This window comes from Liolophura sinensis, chromosome 1, assembly GCF_032854445.1.
Source record: "Liolophura sinensis isolate JHLJ2023 chromosome 1, CUHK_Ljap_v2, whole genome shotgun sequence".
NCBI lineage: Eukaryota > Metazoa > Mollusca > Polyplacophora > Chitonida > Chitonidae > Liolophura > Liolophura sinensis.
The window spans coordinates 34,722,715-34,747,899 of record NC_088295.1 but is presented as its reverse complement, the minus strand read 5'-3'; the positions used below and the strand labels follow the sequence as shown (position 1 = coordinate 34,747,899).

Below are 25,185 nucleotides of genomic sequence, written 5' to 3'. Positions count from 1 at the left end.
TCAACACAAATTAAAATCACAACCTATATGATTTATTTGATTGGTGTTTTAGGCTGTACTCAAGAATATTTCACTTATATGACTGCGGCCAGCATTATGGTGGGAGGAAACCAGGCAGTGCTCGGGGGAAACCCACGACCATCCGCAGGTTGCTGGCCGATCTTCCCACGTATGGACTTGAACTCATAGCGACCGCATTGGTGAGACGCTCCTGAGTCATTACGCTGCCCTAGAGCACTAACCAACTGAGCCTCGGAGGGCCGTCACAACCTATATGAAGAAAACTGGATCTTATTGTATGCCGGAAACAAGACAGAAACAAAAAACCTGTACTTACATAATTTTTTTTACTCCTAAATCATCATCACGGTTATTCTGTTCTCTGAATTAAAGCTGTGAAAAGGAAAGTGAAAGTTCATGTCTTGATGTTTCATGTTACAAAAGCCAAATGTAATACAACACAGAAAGGATGGTAATGTGAATAAATGTAAATTCAGTAAAAAATTATCATTTCATAAATTTCAAATATTTGGTTATGATGTTTTTTAACAAAACTTTTTTAACAAAAACTTAAGGAAACAAAACAAAATAAAACAAAAATTTACAGTCACAATTTAGCCACTGGTGTCTTGGTATAAAGCAAACTTTTCAGTTATTTATAAAGGACAAAACTTACTTGTTCTCTCATATTTTTGCTTCTTTCGGAGACTAAAATTTAAAATAAAAAAGAATATCATTTATGATTTATTTACAACAAAACATGTATAAAACACTATTTAGTGGTCAAGGAAAACTCCCAGTTAAAATTATTGAGAAACTGTCTGCTTAAAGGTGACAACTGATTTATATGATCGTGCTCCATGCCATGGGGCACTGTGCTCAAGAATTTTTTTCCTGTGCGATGGCTATCAATTTTATGGGTGGGGTACCCAACAAGAGAGACTTTCCCACATGAGAAGTACAGATATGTATCAGTCCTGACACTCAGAAAATTTATTTTAACAAACCAACTTTCGCATTACATTGTGTCCCTAAATCTCTCTCCATCCCAGGTCACATATATTCACATATTCCAGTATATAAAGAGATAATAATATGGTTTTCTGACCACTACTGTCACAAGCATATACTCACTTTGCGGCCAGGATGAAGACGATGATGATGAGGATTAGGGTGCCGATGAAGATGAGGATGGCCAGAGCGATGAGGACCCACCAGTAGGAGGAGCTGCCTCCAAGACTAGCAGATGTTGCCACATCACACAGCTGAAAACAGCCGACGGAAGATTTGTACATTGAAATACCTATAGCTACATTCTTCAGACAACATTTCAAGGTAATAAACAAAACATATCCAAGTATTTTTAAAACCTTTCAAGCCAGTCGAAACAATTTTCTTTTTTCCTGGTAACATTTGATACACACTATAAATGAAAAAGAAATCTGGACAGATTTGCATTCATGTATATAGCCTAACTCCCAAGAATTAATTTCTATAATTGAGCTTATTTCTAAGAACTTAGAAACCACTTTTCAGGTCTTTTTTCTCAGCATTAAACAGGAAGCATAGGCAGTAAATCATCACACCAAAACTGTCAGGAACTTACTAAGGTCTCTCTGATTTGAACCCCATAGCCCCAAAACATTGTTATTAATTTAATGTTGATAGTATCAGGTATCCATTTTTGTCAACTTCAACTGTGACTGGTGAATATTGTGTACGTTATCAGACTTAATTAAACTACAATGAACCACAGTTTCAGCCAGATAATGCCTCACTTACACCAAACTGATATTGCTCATCTTTCATGTCACTGGTCTGGATCTGTTTTATAACCTCATCTTTACTGGGAGAACGTCCTTCTGAGTCCACAACAACAAAACATGCGTCAAATCTGAAACATAACCAAGTAAAATTAAACATACACAGGTGATTGCCATAAGCGTTGTATCATCTCATCTCAATCTTACCTTGGCTAGGTTACATATACACCACGTTTAAACCTAGTGAAAAGCATTTCATTACTGTTTCTCTATAATAAAATGTTTTACAACAAATATATATTTGATTTAACTAAATCTGAGGTTATCTTGACCAGTAAACTTACTTGTTAGAGTTAACTCCCTTGCTGTCCACATGATAGCGGAGTTCATCCACTGAAAGTTGCCAGTTCCGTGCATTCACAGCCTCCTGCATTTGCCTGGTAAATACACAAATAGACAGTTATAGCTTTATAAAAATCCAAAGACATGTTCAGATACATACCCAATACCTAGCGTAAAGTTCGAACCAAAGGTACTAAGACTGAAACTACTTTCGTTATTTTCAAACAAATTTTTCAATAAACCCTAAAAATGTTCCTTGTGAAGCATCTGTATGGTACGTTGTAGATATGCTTGTATGTAGGTATGCATGTACACATGTATGTATGCATGCATGTAGGTATGCATGGATGTATGTATGTATGCATGCATGTTGGTATGCATGGATGAAGGTATGCATGGATGTAGGTATGCATGGGTGTAGGTATGCATGTACACATGTATGTATGCATGGATGTATGTCTGCTTGGGTTTTTACATCGTACTAAAAAATTTGTATAACACAAGGAGTCACGTCATAACACAAGGTGTGCATTCATACACTGTGCCTTTTTGAGACTGCGCTAGTCCAGAACACCTCTCCCAGTCACGTTATATTAACGCCAGGCCAACCAGTCCTGTTTCCTCACTCTAACCTTTCAGTGCATAGCGACACACAAGGAAACAAACACAAGCACCATTTTTAATGCCTTTGGTATGATCAGGGTTTGATGCCAGATCTCCTAAGTTTGAGTCAGATGCTGTAACCATTAGGTCCCCAAAGCCGTTCTCTTCTAGAGGAAAGTTTCTGCATAATACCAACTGCTTATCACTTCATATAATGGGAATTTATCATCTTTCCAGGTTAATCAGAATAAAATTCTCAGATTGGGCCTTACTTCTCGATGGCGTTCTTCACAGAAGCGTCAGCAGCATTGCTGGTTGCATCCCAGGTGACCCTATACCTCTGACCTACTTGAAGTACAGTTATCTGAAACAGACACAATATTAACACTGGATGTCAACATTTCATATGAGACTGTTCATATGAAGGCACATGCACGACACACACATTTCAAACAACAATGCACACCTTTCAAAACAGACCATCGTTTCCTCCAAATTCTTACAAAGTTTAACCTTACGCTTTAAAACTTTAATTGTGGAAAAGGACTGTTGATACTATGCATATGCAATCAAACCTGTAGATGGGTATATTTGCAGTTAAACTGGAGAAAAATAAAACCAAACTGACTTTACCTGCAGTTGAGCTGTATCAAAGAATTCAGATTCTGCGTTGTCCTCTGCCCTGATGCCCATATAAAAGGTACCCCCGAGGAACTGAGTGTACCGCGTCAGTTTGGTTGTGACATCCCCTGTCACACTGTTGATATCAAAAGCAATGCTGATGTTGCGATCAGAATTGTCTGGACCTCTGAAATACGTGCTCTGGATGGAATATCTCACTTTATTGAACAGACTGGAGTCTGCATCCTTTGCAGTCATTGCTATAACAACAGAATCTGTCTGAGGAAACTCCAGTATAACTGTAGGAAACAAAACAAAAATAATTGCAAAACTCAATTTCTAAATTTCAGACAAATTCAGGACTGATATTTCTGATTTTAGTTTTTTGGCAAAGCCAATTTTTTTCTCACATGCTTGGTACATGATCATCTTTTAATCTGGAACTATAAAAAACACTAAAGCAGCCCACAAATTTGTCCAAATCTGCATGACATTGGCCTTCAGACCATTCAGTTCACAAGCTTAGTGTACAGATTATATACTAGCATACCAAGTTTCTTGAAATACTTATTCAGATTTTAGCATGAGTGGCCTTTCAGTGACCTTGCCATTTGACAAATGTCAAAGGCGGTGGACATGGTGGCGAACACTCAAACAAATCCATCCAGACAGAGGCTGCTTAATTCTCATAGGGCCATGGGCTACGCGATGTTAATGGCAGGGTTTGCGTGAATTCTCAGATTATAGAAATTATTTGTGAGTGATTTGGACTTTTTCAGTGCGTGCGATATGTACATACTGAATTGCAATATCTGAGAAACATATGCAATGTTGCAAATATACATTTTTAAGCAATGCATATTTGGATGTGATTTTGCACATTTGGTCAAGTGTTGTCATTTCTTTTAAAGGTTTTTCCTTCATAGGAAATACTGACATTTAGAGTTTATGTTTTAACAAATCTAAGAACTGTCAGATAATTTATATACCACACCTGTCTTTACAGTCTTTTCCGGGAAAATAGGTTTATTGTCATTGACATCCACAACATGGACCTCAATGTAGGCAACAGTGAAATTCTGCTGGTCATACAGTTCTGCCTGTCGTTTTCGTCGTCCAGCAGGCACAACAGTCCTCGCATCTGTGGCATGGATACACAGCAATTGAACAGGTCCCCCTGAAGCTTCATGGTCCAGTGGCCTTCTCACCTCGATTGACACTTGAATGTTGTCAAGTTTCTTCAAGTTGAATGAGCTGTTGCCAGGACTTACACCTACAGGAATGGAAAAATATATTACTTATGACCAAGGGAGATAACTATCACACACTGAGGGATCAAGGGGGATCGGCTTTGTGCATGGTTATAATGGACACTTCCTCAAATGTCTCCTTACAGATTATATTCATCTATTCAGGGGAGAATACTTAAATTGATGTTTTATGTTGTACTTAAGAATATTTCACTTATACACGGCGGCAAGCATTATGATAGGAGAAAACTGGGCGGAGCCCGATGGAAGCCCACGACCATCGAGGGGAGAACAAGTCTGGTGTACCACAGCCTTAGCCTTACTCAGGCGACAGATAGGGAAATCCCCACTGATATGGCCTACATGGTCACACATAGCTTGACATACTATTTGTCCCTGAATAGGTTAACATTAACAGCTAGAAGTTCAGCTTAAAGTTTAATGAAGTCTCTAGTGTGACATGTTCATTGATTTTGTTGATTCAGGATTGGATAGCAATTTTGCAAGAATTCAGATGAGTGTTTTTTCTTGTCTTAGAAGGAAATGCTTACATTCCTCTCGCAGGGTAGACAACTCCGGGTTGGTCTTGCGGGTTACAAACTTGTAATTAGTAATGGTGTTTGCCTTATCATCTGAGTCACAGGCACTGAGACTCATAATAGACCTGCCCACCGGTGTGTCTTCCTGGCGGTACACTTTATACGGTGGGCTCACGTAGATCTGAAGAACAATATATTATTAATCATAAATTATAAGACTGTGCGATGTCGAAAGATGATAACAGCACCTTAGTTCACTAAAAAGCAAGATGTAATATGGGTACCAAAGGGAAAATGGACAGAACAAACAGAAAAACCTCTGAATCTCAAATCTTAAGACAATCCCAGAAATTAACACTTCAAGAAACACTTCCAGCTAGGAGAGCATTCAACACACACTTTTCAATCCTCAATGAAGACTCTCTGTACCCATACCCATTAATTAATTGTGAAGGATTTAACTGGGATTCATTGAACTGCATTTTTTCAATGAACTGTATTTTTTTGTCCAAATGCAAATTCGTCAGAAAATCTACCTAACCTTGTCAATAAAATAAAGCTCAGAACCAGTAATATGTTCTTACCTGTCGGTCACAGCCTTTTCCATTGTATACAGGAATGTTGTCATTCACATCCTGAACATCGATCCTCAAGACAGCAACGCTGGAAAGTGTGGAGTTCCCCAAAACTTGAGCATAGATCAACAGCTACAACAACAACAATTACAAACTGATAATTCCTGCATATTTTAGAGATGTCAAAAACAAAACCTGACAGAAAAAAATGTCAGGCAGTGCTTGCTATTGCAGTCAAATTGGATAAAGTCAGAATTAACCTCAGAGACTGACGTCATTTTCAGTAGTTAGATAATGATTAAAACAAGTTCTTACATTTAACTTCTGCTAAATGACCAAAAATTTCAATCATGACTAATTGGCTTATTTTACCTGTTTTGGGGTGTTACTATACTGATCTCTGAAAGGTATAGTGGGATTTTTTGGAAGGCAGAATAATACCTGACCAGAAAAATGTAAATTTCCAAACAGTACTATTTTATGACACTTGTCTGCAGGTGAAAAATGCACGTCTGTGGCTGAAATTCAAATTTTAGTGTTTGTGTGAAGCTTTTCAGTTCAACACAAGTCCTCTTTTACCTCGTAATTGTCCTGCTCCTCCCTGTCCAAGCTTGTGATAGTGGTGACCCTGCCAGTGTCCGGGTCAATTTGGAAGCGGCTGGTGACGGCTATGTCAGAGTTGTCCACAAAGCCGTAGCTCACATTCCCCATCAGAGAAGTTGCTTGAATATATCCAACTTCCACACCTGGATTGGCATTCTGCGTGCAAAATAATAAAGGTGACGTATTATAAAAACATACCCCAAACTTCTAACTGGGTTATTATCTATTTATTTGACTACTCAAGAATATTTCACAGCAGCCAGCATCAAGGTGGGAGAAAACCAGACAGAGCTCGGGGGAAATCTATAACCGTCTGTAGGTTATTGCAGATCTTCCCACAACAACTGGAGAGAAGCCAGCATGAGATGGACTTGAACTCACAGCCATCAAGTTAGTGAGAGGCTCCTGTGTTGTTGTGCTGCACGAGCAGGATAACTACTAGGCTGTGGAGTCAGTTATGTCAATCATTAGTGATGGAAGATTTGATGCCATTTACATAGCAAATAATCCATCTGTAGTTAGCAATAGATAAAACTTATAACTATTCAGTAAACAGGCTGCACTTACCTCAACAACGTTTTTGGCCACATACCCTGTGTATGGCCAAGAGAAGACAGGCATGCCGTTATCTGAGGCAGGGCTGACCTGTATCTGGACTAAGACTGTGGAGGAGAGTTGGGGACGACCATTGTCAGATGCAGACACCCGACACAAGTACACCCCACGTTTACCCTCCAGAGATTGTTCTACTATCACCTCGCCATTCAGGAAATTCATGGAAAACAGCGAGTTGGCTGAAAAAAAACAAAAACAGCAACATTCACGTGACAGGAACATCTGAACAGACATTTTCAGTATAAAGCTGATCTGATCTAAAACAGTTTGTATTTTTCTTCTGTGTAAGGGATGGAAGAGAAATGCTATTCAAGTAGTATAGTAATGGCATGAAAATACAGACTATAAAAAGGGACAGAAAAACATACGAACATTTTAGGAAAGGCATATTCTCTGATTCAACTCTAATTTTATGTATACTCACCATTATTGTCACAATTCATGCTGAAAAAAATTCGGGCATTAAGCCCTGTATCCAGGTCAGTAGCTTCCACCTGACCGATGCTGGACCCTACCAGTGCGCTGTCCACTGTCAGGAAGCTGTAGGATGAACGAGTGAACTTTGGCGTCTCATCATTCTCATCCTTAATCACTATCACTAGCTAAAAGGGGAAAAAAAAAAAAAAAAAAAATACAGAGTCTAATGTTTTCACAGAACCAAGCGTGATCATAAGCTGTGAGGCAAGCACCCTGTGATCAAGATCGCAAAGGACACCAACATCAATAACAATAATCACATAAAATTATTCATCATAATTAATAAGGAGAGAAATGTGAGCTTAAACTCAGTGTGAATCAAATATAATCTAAAATGGAAGAAATCAACAATGAATATAACCAGAATGTAACCCGCTATGGCTCAAATGTCAAGTTAAAATGATGATACTCTTCAATAGTTTTGAAATCACAAGACACATGACATTTGCTGTTCTAGCAGTTGACAGAGACTTTCATCCATGAGTATGTCACTCACTTTTCCTGATTCTGAGAATGATGCTTCAATAGTTCAGTTTTTTTGACGGTAGGATGACATCCTACTCAAAGTTTCAGAATCAGAAATAACTTTCTATCACCTTGACAAGCACTTTATATGTATATGCAATGTTTCTGGTCATTCACTGTAGCTGGTATAAAATGTCCGGCTTCTATCACAGAGGTGTGGTAACATGTAGCTTACCTGAGCTGATCCCTGTCTCTGGGTCCTTCCTCCAGGGTTATCAGTTGCCGTCACTGTCAGCTGGTACAATGACTTCTTCTCTCGGTCCAGCACGCCATTTTCTGCAACAATCACCTTGCCCTGAGGATGCCAGAATACAAAGTGTTAAATTTAAAATAAGAGGCTTTGATTTCGATACAAATTATGTCTACATTGCCTGTTCTTTTACACTAAATGCCTACGGTATATGTATTACTATACACATGTGCATACAAGCTTCAAAATGATGTGTTATGGTAACCAAATCAGAACAATGAAAAGCTCATATTGAGAAAGACTGGTTCAATAGCCATGTCTATCTCTTATCATTAATGAAGAAAATACCTTCTTAGAGTGCAGCATTGAAGAGAAAAAAATCCAAAAGAATGACCTCAGACTATCATCTGATGATAAAAATGAACACTGTAAAAATGCACCAAAATCGAAATAATGAAAACCAGGTCTCGAAACCAATGTGGGTTGTAATTTTTGTCTGGCCATATGAACTGTCTTTGTATATGTAAGCATACAAAACAATGGACAACAAGGAAGGATATGCAAATATGATTACTTACACCATCTAGTATTTCAAAGTTTTCTGCCCCCTGTCCTCCAAGAGTATAGGTGATCTGTTTGAACACCCCAGAGTCAGCATCTGTCGCATACACATTACCTATCAGGTATGGGTACTCCCGGTTCTCATACACTTCAAAATCATATCTCTGTAACAACAACAACAAAAAATACATATTTCCTGTTCAGTGTCTGCACTTGCCTCTACTAGTACACTTTCTACTTTTAAATTTTCCCCAAAACTCAGAGTACTAGAAAAACATTACGCTGAAGAACAGCAAGCCTAGCCTAACATTTAGGATGACTCATTAAAGACTAAAGCCATATTAGCAGCTGTGGCCAGCATTATGTTGAGAGGCAGACCGGGCAGAGAAACCCTCTGACCATCAGCAGGTTGTTACCTCCATGTCAAACACAGGTCTGTTATCATTGATATCCTGTATCTGGATACGTATCCTGGCGAAGGCTGTCTTCTTGCTGTCCCCACTAATGGCCATCACGTTCACTGGCAGAACGCGCTTGGTCAACTGCTCGTAGTCCAGACGAGCATTTACTCGCAATGCCCCTGTAACAACAACGGCAACAATTATTTTACTTATGTCAACAAGTATTGTCGGGTATCATTAAATGTGTGTACACACTGATTGGGAAGATTCACCTGGAACGGTAAAAATAAACTGGTTCAGATGTTTAAAGAGCTGGCTCAGTGTCGCTATCAGGTTCTTTCATCTGAGGATTTACATCAGTAAATCCTCAGGGAAGTGGGTTATACCAGGTAATCCCTCCTCTCACAAACCTGATCGCTATCACAGAAGTGAGAATTCTTCAGTCTGGTGTTGAACACCAATCAAATAAATTAATACCCTAATTCCTCAAATTGTTCGCATATAAAATAGCAAAATTCAGCGCAAATTATGCATCTTTTCGATTTGATTTTGGAGACAAAACTATATTGGTTGGCTAGGTCAGTTTCAGAGCTTCACAAATAGTATAATTTTAGCATTACATACATAAAATAATGCCCTCAGAATATGCTTAAATATACTTGGTGTAAACATATGAAAAGAATGAAGAATTACAGTACATTTTCCACACCTGATGTGGGATCAATGGTAAAATAGTTACACTCATTTTCCTCACCTGATGTGGGATCAATGGTGAAATAGTTACACTCATTTTCCTCACCTGATTTGGAATCAATGGTGAAATAGTCACGCTCATCAACAGTGACATTTTCTTTGAAATTTTGAATTGGCTTTTGACCAATGGGATCAGTTGCCACCAGAGTGGTGATGAGGTTATTTATGGCTGTTTCTTCTGGGATGGTGAAGTAGTAAGTGGGGTCTTTTGGGGTCCAAGGGGCCACAAATTGCGGGGTTGCATCCACAGACCCCAAGATACGAATATTCACAGAGGCTATACAAATGAAAAAAGAAGAATGGTACCATGACATATGTCAGAGTCTTATCATATATCTCTGAGGTAAATGCACAAAATACCAACTTTTCCATGAAACTGTCTGGCCATTCAATGTGCTAGCATTTGTTTAAATAGTAATGACTTCAAACTGGCAAAAAAATGTTGAATATGTTCTTGATGAATAATGTCGGATATAACGCCAGCCAAATCTCGTCCCCTAAGAATCTGTGGTGTGTTTTCATGCAAGAAGGCCTAAATTTTCAATGACAACAGCTAAAACTGCACATGAATAAAGACATCATTCGCTTCATTTACTACTGTTATTTTTTTAGTCAGCTATAACGCGGTCACATGATTGGGTTGAGTCATGTGCGGTCAGCCATTTTGAATCTGACGCATATAATTTCCGTAAGTTACTTCTGATACGAGCAGACATGGATGAAGCCGATACCACAAGTGTTGTAGCCTTTTCTATTTTAAAAAACAAAGTGGACGAAACTACATTAATTGAATTCAGCTTGTGGAAATGTTTAACATTGCACTATGCCAGGCTAGCTTTATGGGATATGATTCACATGACGGTGCCCAGATACTCATGTTCCGTACATGATTTGTGTACTGTAGAACACTAGTTGAATCCTCAGGTAACATAAATCTTACGTGGTTATAGTAAACTAACAGTAAGTAAGCTTTTTACAAAACACATTTTGCATCAATAAAACTTACTTCAACGTCAAAATCATGAAGTGTAAGATAGACTGTAGGCTATATTCTGGATACCAATGTCATTTTGTTATAGCCCGAGTCAGCCTATAAAATGCTCAGGAAAGCCTGTCCCCAAAGCAGCGTGCTATAAGAGAGGCTACACTGTATGATTTTTAAAAGTAACTTATAGGGTATGAAAAGATTGTTGAGTTTACCTGTTGCTGTCTGCTCCAACGTGGTCTCTGCAAAGACATCGCGCACCTGGACAGCAAAGTCCATCTCTGCCACATGCTCGTAGCTAAGCTTATCCCGAATGTGAATCTCACCATCGTCACCATCAATGTAAAAAGATTGCTGGAAACAAGATAAAAAAACAATACTCAATGAATATCACATGGATGTGGTATTAGGATAAATTAAAACATTAGCTATAGTATTTGAGAGTAATTTGATCCATTTCACCTGACGGCCATTTTCTGTTGACAGACAAGATCAGATGATAGCAAGATTCAAACGATGGCCACAATCAGATGATGGTAAGCAATCATGCCAATTTCAAAACCATGAACCAGCTTCATCATCAACTGTCTGTTAAACCAAAAGCACAATGAGTTTGATAAATAAATGTAAAAAATACCTTGTAGTTGAAGACAGATGGGTTGTTGAACTCGGCCCCCTGGGGGGTCTTTGCTCGAATTGTGTCGTTGAGTATAGAGTAGATCAGACTGGAGTTCTGGTCCGGGTCGGAGGCCGATACCTTCAGCACTACATTGTCTGCGGCCTCTCCTATAGATGAAGTCAAAGTAACACAGATATCACTGAGTAACATTTTCATTTGCCAATGTTCCTGGTGTATTAAACTTTCTGGCCATGACCAAAAATTTGTCCATAAGTTGGAATAAGACTGACCATCCGAACAACGGCCCTAAAGTAAGGTTTTTATAGAGTGTTTGATGGGATTTCTTTCTTATTTTCAAAATCACACATCAGTTTCAGCCAGAATAAAAAAAATTCTACAAGGCTTCCTATTTTTTCTGATAGCACTGGGTTAGCATTAGGTTACTCTTAACAAGATTTTTGAAGAAGGTCCTTTGTAGAGCCATGGAGGCACTATATTCTATTAACAGACCAGCCCATTAACTTGGGTTAGTTGTCTGAACTGAAGACAGGAGAAGGGTTCAGTAGAAATGGTGTAGATGGCTTAGTAAATTAGATCAGTGAATTGGTATCCTTCAGCTACTGAATTTGCTGACTCACCCTCTGACACAGTTGTGGTGTAAAGGGCTTCTGGGAAGTATGGAAGTTTGTTATTTTTATCTAGAATGTTGACATTCACTGTGGCAGAGCTTGAACGTTGTCTGGGTGATCCGTTATCCGTGGCCACAACCTGTATAAACAACAAAAATTTGAACGTAATTGGTGACAGCAGAGAATGTAATTATTCGCAAGAAGATATGGTAAACCTGAATAATAAATATAATATGGTATTGGATAAGATACAAGAAGCAGATTTATGGTAAATATGAATGGCATATATGGCACTGACTCTGAGATCAGACGTAGTTTATGATGAAAGCCAGCATTACAGTGGAAGGAAACCAGACAGAGACCAGGGGGAACTCACAACCATCTGCACGTTGTGTGTACGTCAGGAGAGGAAGCCTGCAAGAGCTATACATGCACACACAGCAACCAGATTTGTGAAAGGCTGACACTAACCACCTTGTCCACGTCAGAAAAAAGAAGCAGATGTCTTAAACCTTAGTGGAAAGGTAAGGCACTGACTCAGATGCAACAAGCAGTTCATTTCTGGTAAACCTGAAAAGTGTACATGGCTTTGAAATAGAAACAAATGAGCAGTTGATTTATGGTAAAAATATAATAGTTGACTTACGATGAGTCTGTAAAGTTCTCTGACTGAGTCTAGCTTGTTATTGACAGTGATGAGACCAGACTGAGGGTTGATGGAGAAGTCTCCCAGACTGCCCTGCAGGCTGTACCTAAGTCGACCATTCTCTCCCGCATCCTCGTCAGTGGCATTTACCCTGATCACACTGTAACCTGGAACAGAGGGGAGCACATGGGGTTACATCTGGCTCAACGTACCTACAGTAGCTGTATTTGATTGGTGTTTGACCATTTTCAGGTGAGTAACCGGAGTGCCAGGCATAAACCACAGTCCATCGCCATGTACATGTACCTGACAACCGTCCTGATTCAAAGCTGCAGCCAAGGTGTATTCAAACAGAACGCCCAGAGTGTGTGGTTTTTATATCAGAAGCAGGCAGATGACCATTTAATGTTTGAGCTTTCTGTCATCTACTGCCTAACTTGATACGTACTGGTGTAAATTCCGACCCATTAAAACAGGTCTCTGATTGAGGATGATATAAATTACTCAATTTATTCATCTGAAAAATATTTCACATCCATCATGATAGTGCCCAGCATTACGGAATGAGTAAAAAAGATATACACATATTGTACAATCTAAAAGGGTCAAAGAATATGCTGGACAGCCTGACCAATTGAGGCAAGTCATACCAAACGGTAAACAATGTTAGTGTCAAGAGTATGATAATGAAGATCACTCACCTCTGGGTGCCAGTTCACTGACAGACACAGAATACACCAATCTGTCAAAACGAGCGTCAAAGTTATTCTCATCCTATTTGTGGACAGAAAAAAAGAAGTTAAAACACTGCACTTTCCATTGTCACAAGATTGTCCGATAGCTGCAATTAGGAGCGTTTCACTATTACTTCTTGCCAATTACCCTTTCCATAAGCCAAAGACATAAAAAGGCACTTTTTTAAGTACACATTTGCATATGCATTACCTCACACTGAATTATCAAGAAATGTGCATAAACAATTCACAAATATTTGTCTGGTCCTCCAGCTGTATACAGTAAATTAATAGGCTTGAAATCTAAGACTGCACCAACTTTCATAAATCAAATCTTACACTTCACAGAAATAACCAATCTACAAATTACTACATTCTTAATAGGAACACATTCAGCTAAATCAGTACAATCAACAGAAATTTTACGGTGAAATATGGTAAACACAACACAGAAAACAAGAAATGCTCATCAATAAACCTGCCAGTCATAGAAGTTGTATAATAACTGACCTGAACATTGACCCTGACAGTAACAGTGCTTGCCATTGGCGGGTTGCCATTGTCGCTTGCTTCATTACCACATCAAAACTGAAATGGTAATAAGATCAGAATCTTTTATATGTAGTAAATTTCAGTAACATTTGAAGGCAAAGCTGATATCACCCAGCTTCTATCAGATTAAAAGAGACTTAACAAGCTAATGTTTACGAAGCTTTATGCAGATCATCTGCCGATGCAAATCACGAAGTAACGCTCAATACATGTATAGGTTTGTGAAAATCATATCCAGCAAAACATATAACATACACAATACTAACTTGTAAACATCACTTTTGCAAACATGTATTCAGGGCTTTGCGGTAACTGTTCAGATGCAGGCTACAGTACGTAAATCTGTTCAGAACTTACTATCCTTGACCATTGGGGGTTTCGTTGAAGTTAATTTTTCTGGACAATGATAGACGCCCATCTCTGGGATTCACCACAAAGGCTGGACCACCCGGGTAAATTGTTCCCCTGTACAATCCTGTAGGTTATCTGCTGAGCCCCTTCCTCTCTGTCAATCGCCTGCAAGATAGCATAAATTAAAACTCGCACAATACATAGTTGCTGAGCGACACTGCGATGTCCTTCCAACCTGGACAATGCATCTTAGGCAGCTCAAAAAAAAAAAAAATCACACATAATTATTTAAACTGCAAGTGTAAACTGTGTTCATGTTCAGCCTGTTGGTGGAAAACACAAAAGAGGTAATGTGTTACGGGATACTATTCCTGGACCAAAACTTGTGATAGCCAATAACGTGCTCCTAAAAGTAAGCAGAGATCAAAATTGAAGACAGAATTACCAACAGTGTGCTTTATAAAAAAAATATCCACACAAGCATACACGAATATATACAAACAGTGTACAAGAAAAAAGCAATTTCTAGATTGTTATACCTTATTCCTAAAGCAGTTCTGAAGAAATTAGGATAACTTATTAACGCTAAAAAAAATCTGATTTTAAAAGATTTATACATATTTATATCTTAATAAAGATTTTTAATAGCTGATCTTTACTAATCACCCCCCTCCTCTCTCTCCTTCTGAAATCCATGTCAATATGACTGCATCTACATACCTGCACTGTAATAGCAGGCTGGAACACAACGGACGTTTCCGTGATTCTGGTTTCGTAAGACCTAACAAGGAACACTGGAGGAAGGTCGTTTACATTCTGGATGGCTACACGTATAAAACCACTTTGTCTGTCCTCTTGGGAGAACCTCCGTCTGATGCAGTAATTACGATGGCGAAGCCACGGTTTTCCTCGTAGTTCACAGGTTTCACAAGTCGAACATCTCCAGTGTTGGGATTGATCTGGAAACTGAAACAATACGGTCGTTTTAAGCACTATTGAACTGTATTATTTATTTGATTGATGTTTTATGCAGGACTCAGGAATATTTCCTTAAAAATGGTAGCCAATATTATGGTGGAAGTAAACTGGGCACAGGGGGAAAATGCTATTGAAGAATATTTTTACTTAAAAGAACTCAATGGCAGTCAGATTGAGAAAAGGTTTCTATAAAATTACTTGTCTGGAATAACTCATATTATGAACAAGGATTCAACTTTCATGATCCTAAAGTGCCCAGTAGGGGGTGGTTATTGCCCCTAAAATTGTATTGCAATATATTACGATACTGGAAAACCTCCGTGCGGTACGTATCACAATATATTGCCCGTTACTCGTCTTTTTCTATGCCTCACATCTTCTACAGAGAACTAGATCAGTGTTGGGAGCTAAGAAGTCTCCAAAAATAAAGCATTAATTGTGAAAACATTATGCACTTTCACTTTATATCAGCAACAATGACACAGGTTATTAAAGTAGTACGTAGTAATACTTTATTATTTCTTCCTCTTAGGATTATGAAACTCAAACATTTATTTAATGCATAAAACCCTCGTCATGCAGATAAATAACTGCTGATGGGCAGTGCATATAATGTACTGTGTAGCACCATTGGTAAGTGTAAACTGACCTACCAGTCCAAGTGACATCTTATTAGTAATTAGTCTAATTAATTAGTAATTACCATGGCAAGTTGACAACAAACCAAGATTCTTTGGCACAATCTAGTTAACATACTGTAACAAATCAGATGGGGAAAAGGAACAGAAAAGCACTGTAATTATGTTGTTTTAGATTTTGAAAGGCCTCAAATCCTTCAAAATAAAGAGGGTGACTTTGTCAGTGATGACTTTAGATCGTGTTGAACTACATGTATGTGTGTATGTCGATCCGAAGTAACCTTCAGGCAGTACTGGCCACAGGAGAGGAAGAGCTCTGATCCTTGTCAGGTGTCGAACACTCATTCTTGTCACTCGTTCGGTCAATCCGGGTTGCAGGATGGTGCCGTCCCAAATGTGTCCCAACACTGCTTGTACCCCCCGAATATTTAACATACTTTCCACATTTATCACACACAACAATGCTCTTAATTTTTCCGACGGTATCCATAGAAATTACATGTCTAGTTCCCAGGCATTTACCTCTAGACTAAAGGGAAATTCTCTCCACCTCTGAGGTAAATAGCACTAATATATCACCCATTTACACTTACTATTCGCTTATCTCGCTGTCTGAACTGCTGTCGATGCTGTAGGTTACTTGGCCGTAACTACCACTGTCAGCATCTGTAGCCTAGAAAAATGTAAAGTTATATTTATTTAAGTATCCCTGTATTTTGATTTTGCACAGTTATTTAATAAAACCTGAAAAGTCTGTACAAATATTTCATAACTAATATACAAAGGGAGGAGAAAGACATAAATGTTTTAGAGACAAGCATTTAGTTTAGATAGGCAGAAAATGATCAAAGCCGAGAAGAAAACTGCATTCAGCAAACCTCTGACTTAAAGCAGGGATTTAATTTGAATACTAATCATGGGATAGTTCTCTGTTAGAACATTCTGAACAATACAGTTTTAAGTACGTACTGTGACACGAGTGATATTCATGGGTCCCTCGTTTTCGTTGATCCTTATGGTGGAAGTTGGTTCAAACTTGGGGGAGTTGTCGTTGACATCAATCAGTGAAATGAACACTGTGGCTGTAGTGCTAAAGAGAGCCTGAGTGCCGTATTCACGGGCCACAACCTGAACAAATAAAGCCAGAACTTTTCACACATGTTCACAGCTTGCAAGTACTATATTACATAAATCAGAAAACAATGAGATGATCTGTTATCATGCAAAAACACATAAAAATTTACATAATATAAAGCAGGGAGCAAAAGCAGTATTCATCAGGTTGACATGACATAAATATGTACAAAATGTTATATATATATACAAAAAAATGATTACAGTGATTTAATTTTAATTACTGTGTAATAACATACAAGAATTATTAACGGTTAGGAATATGGATGGAGGTAACCAGAATGCCTGGGGTAACCACAGACCTTTGTCAATTAAGTTACTGACAGACTTTTCTACATATGTGCACAAAATATGGAGGAACAGAAGTGGCCTTCAACGAATATTAGACTATGAAAACGGCCATATGAGCACTGTCTAGTCAAGGCCACATGAGCATTGCCTAGTCAAGGCCACATGAGCATAGCCTAGTCAAGGCCACATGAGCATAGCCTAGTCAAGGCCACATGAGCATAGCCTAGTCAAGGCCACATGAGCATTGCCTTGTCATGGCCACTTTTAAATCTGGACCTGAAGTATCCCTGCCAATGAAAGGCAAGCAGCATTAACCACTAATCTAGATCATATGTATGGAAATCAGTATCAGGGCAAATGGCTAATTACAGTCCTGTAATATTTCTGTGGGTGCCTAAGCAGCATCACAAGTTTCGCAATCCTTCAAGACAGGTAAAACAGCAACTAAGTTAACCACATGCAAGCAGTAATCAGAACCATGCTAATCAAGGTACGAGTACACAACACAGTTAGCAATGATGCAAACGTATCCCATGTATCCAGCCAATCCAATCTAGATACAGGTATGCCAGTGACTCACCACAACTTGTTGCTGTCGGTAGTTTTCAACTTCATAATCCATGTAGTCAGCATTTATAACAGCCAATGCAAATGGGCCCTGACTGGTGGCATTTGTCGGAGAAACTGCAAATGCTCCTGGGAATGTTTGTGATTGGATGGACACAGAAAACCTTGCATTGCTAGCCTGAAAATGAGAAGATGTAAATTTATTAATTACGATGAGAGGCAATAATGTTGTATTAACCTTATCAGTAAATGACGATGAGCGAGTCTGATATCATATGCAATAACATAACATTGTCTGCTCCGTTACCTTTTGAATATCCTGATAATCTTTTGCATTATAACCCCATGTCACACTGTTTTTAACATCACAAAAACAAACATGTCACCAATTACAAAATGTCACATTGCAAACCCATTTAACTCTTAGATGATGCTACCCAAACATAGGATTCATTTTACTCACTACAACAAAATAACATGTGACATGCATATGATTGTGTGAGCGTGAAGTACTGTAATACATGCTGTGCACACTACCAGTGTGACTTGACAGACACACAATTCATACAGAAGAACTGATAATGCAAATTTTCACTCTCAAAACCATTGAATAACTTAATGTGGTTATACGGTCAAAGAAGAATACTAAGAATAAGGCATGGTCAGAATATTTTCTTGTCCAGCTAATGAAGAAGTCCTTGTAGCAGAGGGAATGTAGAAAACTACTCACATCATCCAAGTCCCGGACAGTCATGGTGAGTCCAGGGATTTGTGTGTTATCTGTGGCACGGACACTCTCAGTGGCATTGATGTAATATGCCATCTGATCAAACGTGGGTGCATTGTCGTTTATGTCAAAAATATTGACCAGCACAGTGGCATTTGTGTGCACATTTGTCTCCACTCCATTCTGCAGCTCAATGGCCTAAAAATCAGATAATTAGAATAAAAAGATAAATGCTTGAAATAATTTAGATTATTTTACTCACATAGCCATAGTCTTGTAAAATATGCTGTACACATATCTGCAGAAAGACAGACCTGAAAGAATAACTAGATGGCATTGAATATTGGTACAGAGTTTATTACATTCACACATCAAACCATCAATACCATGCATCTCTCAGGGATTTTATGTCCATGCCAAACTATATCACTTAATGTACCAGAGGTATGTTGGGGGTGGGGGGGGGGTACATCCCTTAAGATTTCACAGAAGTTTTAGGTTTGAACTACCATTAATCAGACAAAACTTCCCATGATTCTTCCCAGAAGGTTGACTAGTTGTTGAGAAAATGCCATGAAATTATAGGTGATTTATTGTAACATCTGAATTCTGTGGGGTGACATACCCGAACATCAAATGCTGCTTGTCCTCGAAGCAGCTCTCGATCAAGTGTGCCTTTTGTTTTGACATCATAGGTGTACACAGGCTGAGAAGCATTTGTTCTTGGCTGAGGACTCAACTCAAACAAATCTGTGCCTGAAACCAAAACGAGATATCATTACAATACCCATAAACAACCACAGGCCTGTATAGCATAGGAAAGGAAGAAACAGATAGTAGCTTCCAATGATGAAGCCATTCTACATGTAAATTCTATATTTTTTTGACTTGTCTGTCGTCAGTGATATACCTGTTGATGGTTACATAGATATGGTGAAATATAGATCATAACACCATCATACCTTCAATGTCTGGAGTTACTATTACTTCAGACCAGTACAATTCTGCATATCTAACACTGTGGTGAATTACAAAGTGTATTTCTGAAATGATTAGGACAGATATCAGAATTCACTGGATATTAGCCGGCACAGAATAGAAAAGTACTGTTTAAATATATCTCCATTTTCCTGAAGAAGTGACCATTACCTGACAACATCACGATCTTGATAGGTCTTGGATTCCCTTGATCCCTGTCACGGGCTTGAATTTCACCTATTTTAGAGCCCTGAAAGTCAAAAAAAGCAAACAAATGTTTACACTAACAGATCACAACAATACTAAAATTGGCCCTTAAAAATACTTTGGTATGTTTTCATTCTTTTTTATATTAAAAGTATTATGCTATAAAATCAATCTGAAAATGTTGACATAAGAATTGCATATTTCCTTTACCTTATAAATTAGCTTTACATACTTAATTAATGAAGTGATTGGTTGGTTTACTTACAATTGCTGCACTCTCATTGGTGTACAGGTTGATGGGTGTGTTTAAGAACTCAGGAGGAGAGTCCTGAACGTCAATCACTCTGATATGTATGTTGACCTGACTGCTGAGGCGGGGCACCCCGTTGTCCTGGAAACGTAACAACAAAAAATTGTAACCGTAGCATTACCTTTACATTTAAGAAGATATTAATAGTTACTCCTCATAACTAAAACAAAGCCTTAGTCAATATTCTCCAGCTTTATTTGTGTGCCAATTCTGTTTTATAATTTAACTTGTACAGGAAAAATTGCTTTTTTCACACCTTTCTATAGTTCAATCAGGTAAAAGAGAGACACAAAAATATCAACTTACCCAGGCAAGAAGAGTGACAATGTATGAACTCTGATCTTCATAATCGAGGGATGTCTTTGTGTAGATTGAACAGGTGTAGACACGGGGAGCTATCTGCTTTAATTCTGACACGCCAAACTTTTCACAACCTATCCGACTCTAAAACGATTGAATGAATGAAAAAATTAGAGAGGGTTACACAAATATATAACTTGTTTTCTTTTAGGCTCTCACAACAATAAATAATGGAGAGTATACTCTGGGGATTTATACATTAGCAATAATGATATTTTTAAAATTTTACAACACCACCACTTACAACTACTCTGTGCAAATGCAAAATAGTTATACCAAATTTACAAATGTCTCTGTATCATTTGCCTCTCTGTCAATCACGGCCAGCACATACGCCTCTTACACACCTACCTTACAGTACATTATGAGGCTTTTTCGGAGTGAAATTAAGAAGCGATCTACTTTTTTCTGACCTTAAAAACAAGCTAGGAGTCAGAATTTATATATGTTTATTTATACGGTTAGAATGAGTGAATATACCTGCTCATCAAATATTGAACAGTTGACGAAGACTTCAGCATTGTAGCCATCATCTAAATCCTCAATCCTAACTGATGTAAATATAGTAGCTAAGGCAGGGCCATTCTGAAGATAAAAGAAGACAAATAACTATGTGGAATATTTATAATGAATCACTCTACATTTTAAAGGGGAATATTTTCAGAAATAAAGCAGTAAAAAAAGTATTTTATAAATGTCACATAATATTATTTTTGGTTTCTAGTAGAATATCATCCCATGTTCCAAGCAAACCTCAAAGCACCTTTCTAAAGTCAATAGAACTCTTAGAATCAGGAATAATGGACAAGTTAGTCATGGACAAAATTTGTGCTCATTTACGGTACATTTGGCAGATTATAATAGACCAAAGATGGAGACTGTTAAACAGTAGAAAGGATATGCCAGTAAAAGTGTCTGTAGATAAGGTAATTAACCAAGTGGACAGACCTCCTTCACACTGGCACCGTAGGGAAGATTTTTGAAATCCGGAGCATTGTCGTTCACATCCTGCACATCAAGCCTAATGAAGTAATCAATCTGAAAATACAGGTATGTCATAAGAGAATCACACATAAACAGAGAAATGCACAAAAAAACATCCTTCTTTCTTGAACTGTTTCCCAAATAACAATAACAAACTTTGACCAATGGATTTTTGTGTGAGATACATATTTTCTGGGTCATTCAACACTTCATTCACCTTTTTAAACGTGTACATTATGTCATCATTGGAGTGAAAAAACAGAAGTAAAACAAAGTAACAAATGTCAGTGCAGCTGTTTCTTTGAATTTCTCAAGTTGACACAATCCGAGCTAGATCGCTATCAAACTCTTATCTCTTTATAGTGCAAATGGAACACACAAAATGACTTGAGATTATTCAATATTAGAAGCAGAAATAGTTATTTACCTGAACAATGATAACTGTGTCAATAATCTCATACACACATACCGTATTTCGAACATTAGATCCAGGCTCAAGTGGGTCTTGGGCATAAAATGTCACATCAACTTTAGTGTCACCTTTCTGTAAGGATAATTATAAAATATTTATATTATAATATATTAAATTAGGCATTAACTAGATTTGTGTCAGTGATAATTTTTTAACCAGACAGTATTTTGTTATATAGTTAATAAAATTCCCATGAAACTGAGGGGTGATGCTGTAGGCAAGAACTGCTGTACAGCTATGAATCAGGCTGTAAAGTTACATGTATGTGTCGTGTTGTACAGCTATGATTCAGGCAGTAAAGTTACATGTATGCGTCATGTTGTACAGCTATTAATCAGGCTGTAAAGTTATATGTATGTGTTGTGTTGTACAGCTATGAATCAGGCTGTAAAGTTACATTTATACACCATGTTGTACAGCTATGGCTGTAAAGCCCAGCTCACACGGACAACATATGTTGCAAACAAGATTTCTTGATCCAGACAACAAAAAAGAAAACAGCCTGTGGATTGTTGTGGGTTGGTGGGAGACTCAGCTCGATTTCCTCCAACATGTACCTACCATAACGCTGGCCATCAGCATATGGGTAAAACATTCTCATGCATAGCATAAAACACAATAAATTAAATATATCAATACAAACAGAAGGTATGATAATTCATGCTGTGTGTGAGAAGATTTGTTTTACACTCAGAACTGACCTCTCTGTCCAGGAACCTTGCCAGCCTGACCTCTCCTGTAGTTTCATTGACCTTGACCGTATTCTCACTGTCCACTCCATAGGTCACTTGTTTACCCTCGGGGTCCCTTGCCAGCAGGGTACCCAACAGCTTATCTACAGAATAATATCGATAAACTTACAGTACTGAATATATATTTAAACAATCTGTTTCAAGGCTATTATTAAGGTATAGCCACAGAACATGGAAAATAAAGTTAAGAAATATACTGAACATACATTCAAAAAATGTCACAAGGCTTCAAAAAATCTACATATCTGCCAGTACAGACAGTAAAATGCTCAGCATGCAAGAACAGAATGATATAAAAGAACTACGGTACACTGCACACGTTAACATCTGAGTCTGTAGAAAATCACAATATAATAGCCCCTTTCAAAACAATGTAAATCTTGTATTATTTCTAGCCTTACTTTCTGTTGTGTTTTCATACACCTGTTTGGTGAAGGTCTCTCTGATCTTGTTCATGGATGTTATATCCCACACCGGAGCTTTGTTGACCGCAAGGGCTGCAAGGTAAAAATATACACATAATTTGGAAGTGTGAAGTCCAAATAATTTTGGAAATTCATAAAGTTATTTCTCTTCATTCTAAGCCATTTCCTACATTATCTTACAAGCCTTCTGAATCTAATCACTTTTTTCAACATCCGCAGCCTACCAATGTCAGCTCCAAGAATATTTTCGCTGTTCTTACTCATTTTACTTACATCATCACTATTTTGCTTATAAAAAGGACAAAAAAAAAAAAAAAGCTGTTATTTATTTGATTGGTTTCATGTATATGACTGTGGCCAGCATTACGGTCAGAGGAAACCAGGCAAAGGTCAGAGGAACCAGGCAAAGGTCAGAGCACACCAGGCAGGGCACTGGGGAAACACAGGACCATCCGCAGGTTGCTGGAAGGCCTTTTAATGTACTGCTATCTGTGGATCGTTCTTCTTCACCAGTGTTTTGCACACAGATTTGTGGATGGTTGTGTCAACATATTTGTGTGAAACACGCAATTAAAAAATTAATGAGTAACAAATAATTCAGTGACAGTAATTTTGGAAAATTATTTTATAAGTGTAGCAAGAGGGTTAATTACCCGTGTGTGTCAACAGCACTATCCCTAATACACAGGCCCCACCCAGGGATGTGACTCTAGACATCTCAAGAGTCTGAAAAGAAATTCAAATGGAAGAAATATTTCAATAATTAGTTACAGAAATGATAAGTGTTAATGCTATATTCATAAATAGTTCACTATTAATGTGGTATAAATGAATCAAGGGACTCTCTAGTCTTGGTTTATCAGCTTTGTATTAGAATGCTTTTCTCTGTCATACATAGTTGATAAATCCTTGTTAACTGACATGTGCTAAATGGATGGTTTATAGGCTAGTGAAATAAGATGTGCAGTCCTTCTTGCAAGAAGGCCTCAAGTGTGTTAAATCTGTTACTATCTGCTACCACTAAACAACAGGTTACATTTGTTGTTCAGTTTTCAGATCACACAAATCAGCATCATGAACTCAATTCGCAATGATTATTTATTTATTTGATTCTTGTTTTATGTCATGAACTAAAAAAAAATTTCACTCAAATGATGAGTTAGTTTTATGATTGGATGATACTTGGGTTAAACCATGTATGTCAAGTTACTGACAAACTTTTGCATATTTGGTGTAGTACAGATATGTACACTATAATTTGGAAGACAAGTCTTCAACAAACAGACGATGCAAACGGTCTTACTGTATTTGCTGACGGTCAACAGCATATTGTCTCAAAGGGAATTGTATTTAAAGCAATACAGTGAGTAATACTTAAATACCACACTAGCACCACTTCAATTAGATCTCTCCAAAAATGCCCACCATACCATACTGTCATCTGTTGTTTTAACTATTCACTTACAACACAACTGGTCAATTTGTTTAACAACACTGCCTTAATACAGTAATTAAATATAGTCTTAATCAACACAAATATATGATACATTACACAATAGCTTTACAACAACAACCTGATGAAATTCCATCTGTATGCACACCGTATCGATATTTAATGATATTTCTATTTAGTACGTGTACGGTTTAATTTATTGCAAAAGTTACCACATATACATGTAGGCCTACCAGCTGTAGCAGATGCTACTGGAATCTTGTGAACAACTCGAGATCTCCTAGTCCGATACACAGATTCCAATACCCACATATGTATCAGTATATACATATATATCCACCGTCGTTTCATAAATATAAATATTCAGAACAATCGCAATACTCACCCTCAAGACACAGCAACACAACTGAAACAGGCTGAGAATCTTTCCTCATGAAAGATTTAAGTTTCTTATCAGTCCTTCAGAATCCAGAGAAAGAAGCCCTGCCTTATAACACGAGCTGAACAACTACCCCGGCCATCACCAGCTATAGGTTATTGGTACATATATGCCCGTGTTTAGCGCACACCTAACC

At 37.9% G+C, this 25,185-nt stretch overlaps 1 protein-coding gene across 1 annotated transcript; it reads right to left on the bottom strand.

The window, feature by feature from the left end:
- Positions 1 to 238: 238 nt before the first annotated feature.
- On the bottom strand, positions 239 to 25,185 carry LOC135481523 (cadherin-87A-like). Its single transcript, XM_064761331.1, has 41 exons — positions 24,996 to 25,185; positions 23,811 to 23,883; positions 23,134 to 23,229; positions 22,682 to 22,815; positions 21,978 to 22,052; positions 21,473 to 21,562; positions 21,005 to 21,109; positions 20,471 to 20,608; positions 20,120 to 20,245; positions 19,819 to 19,897; positions 19,295 to 19,425; positions 18,673 to 18,867; positions 17,956 to 18,120; positions 16,920 to 17,078; positions 16,544 to 16,623; positions 15,174 to 15,300; positions 14,701 to 14,740; positions 14,351 to 14,422; positions 13,942 to 14,000; positions 13,399 to 13,471; positions 12,698 to 12,864; positions 12,061 to 12,190; positions 11,441 to 11,589; positions 11,019 to 11,157; positions 9,865 to 10,095; positions 9,081 to 9,244; positions 8,682 to 8,828; positions 8,089 to 8,208; positions 7,336 to 7,513; positions 6,864 to 7,090; positions 6,273 to 6,452; positions 5,703 to 5,825; positions 5,131 to 5,299; positions 4,324 to 4,602; positions 3,342 to 3,628; positions 2,981 to 3,072; positions 2,108 to 2,200; positions 1,783 to 1,894; positions 1,135 to 1,265; positions 677 to 708; positions 239 to 393 (listed from the first exon to the last, which is right to left on the bottom strand). The coding sequence occupies exons 2-41, from the start codon at positions 23,872 to 23,874 to the stop codon at positions 371 to 373; spliced, it is 5,181 nt and encodes a 1,726-aa protein (XP_064617401.1). The 5' UTR covers positions 23,875 to 23,883; positions 24,996 to 25,185; the 3' UTR covers positions 239 to 370.

Excerpts from the sequence above, each read along its gene's own strand:
- LOC135481523 (XM_064761331.1), bottom strand. The coding sequence starts at position 23,874 with ATGTCTAGAGTCACATCCCTGGGTGGGGCCTGTGTATTAGGGATAGTG. Across the intron at positions 19,898-20,119 it reads CCAATGAGAGTGCAGCAATT|GGCTCTAAAATAGGTGAAAT; the intron begins GTAAGTAAACCA and ends TTTGACTTTCAG. Across the intron at positions 18,868-19,294 it reads AAGCAGCATTTGATGTTCGG|GCCATTGAGCTGCAGAATGG; the intron begins GTATGTCACCCC and ends TCTGATTTTTAG.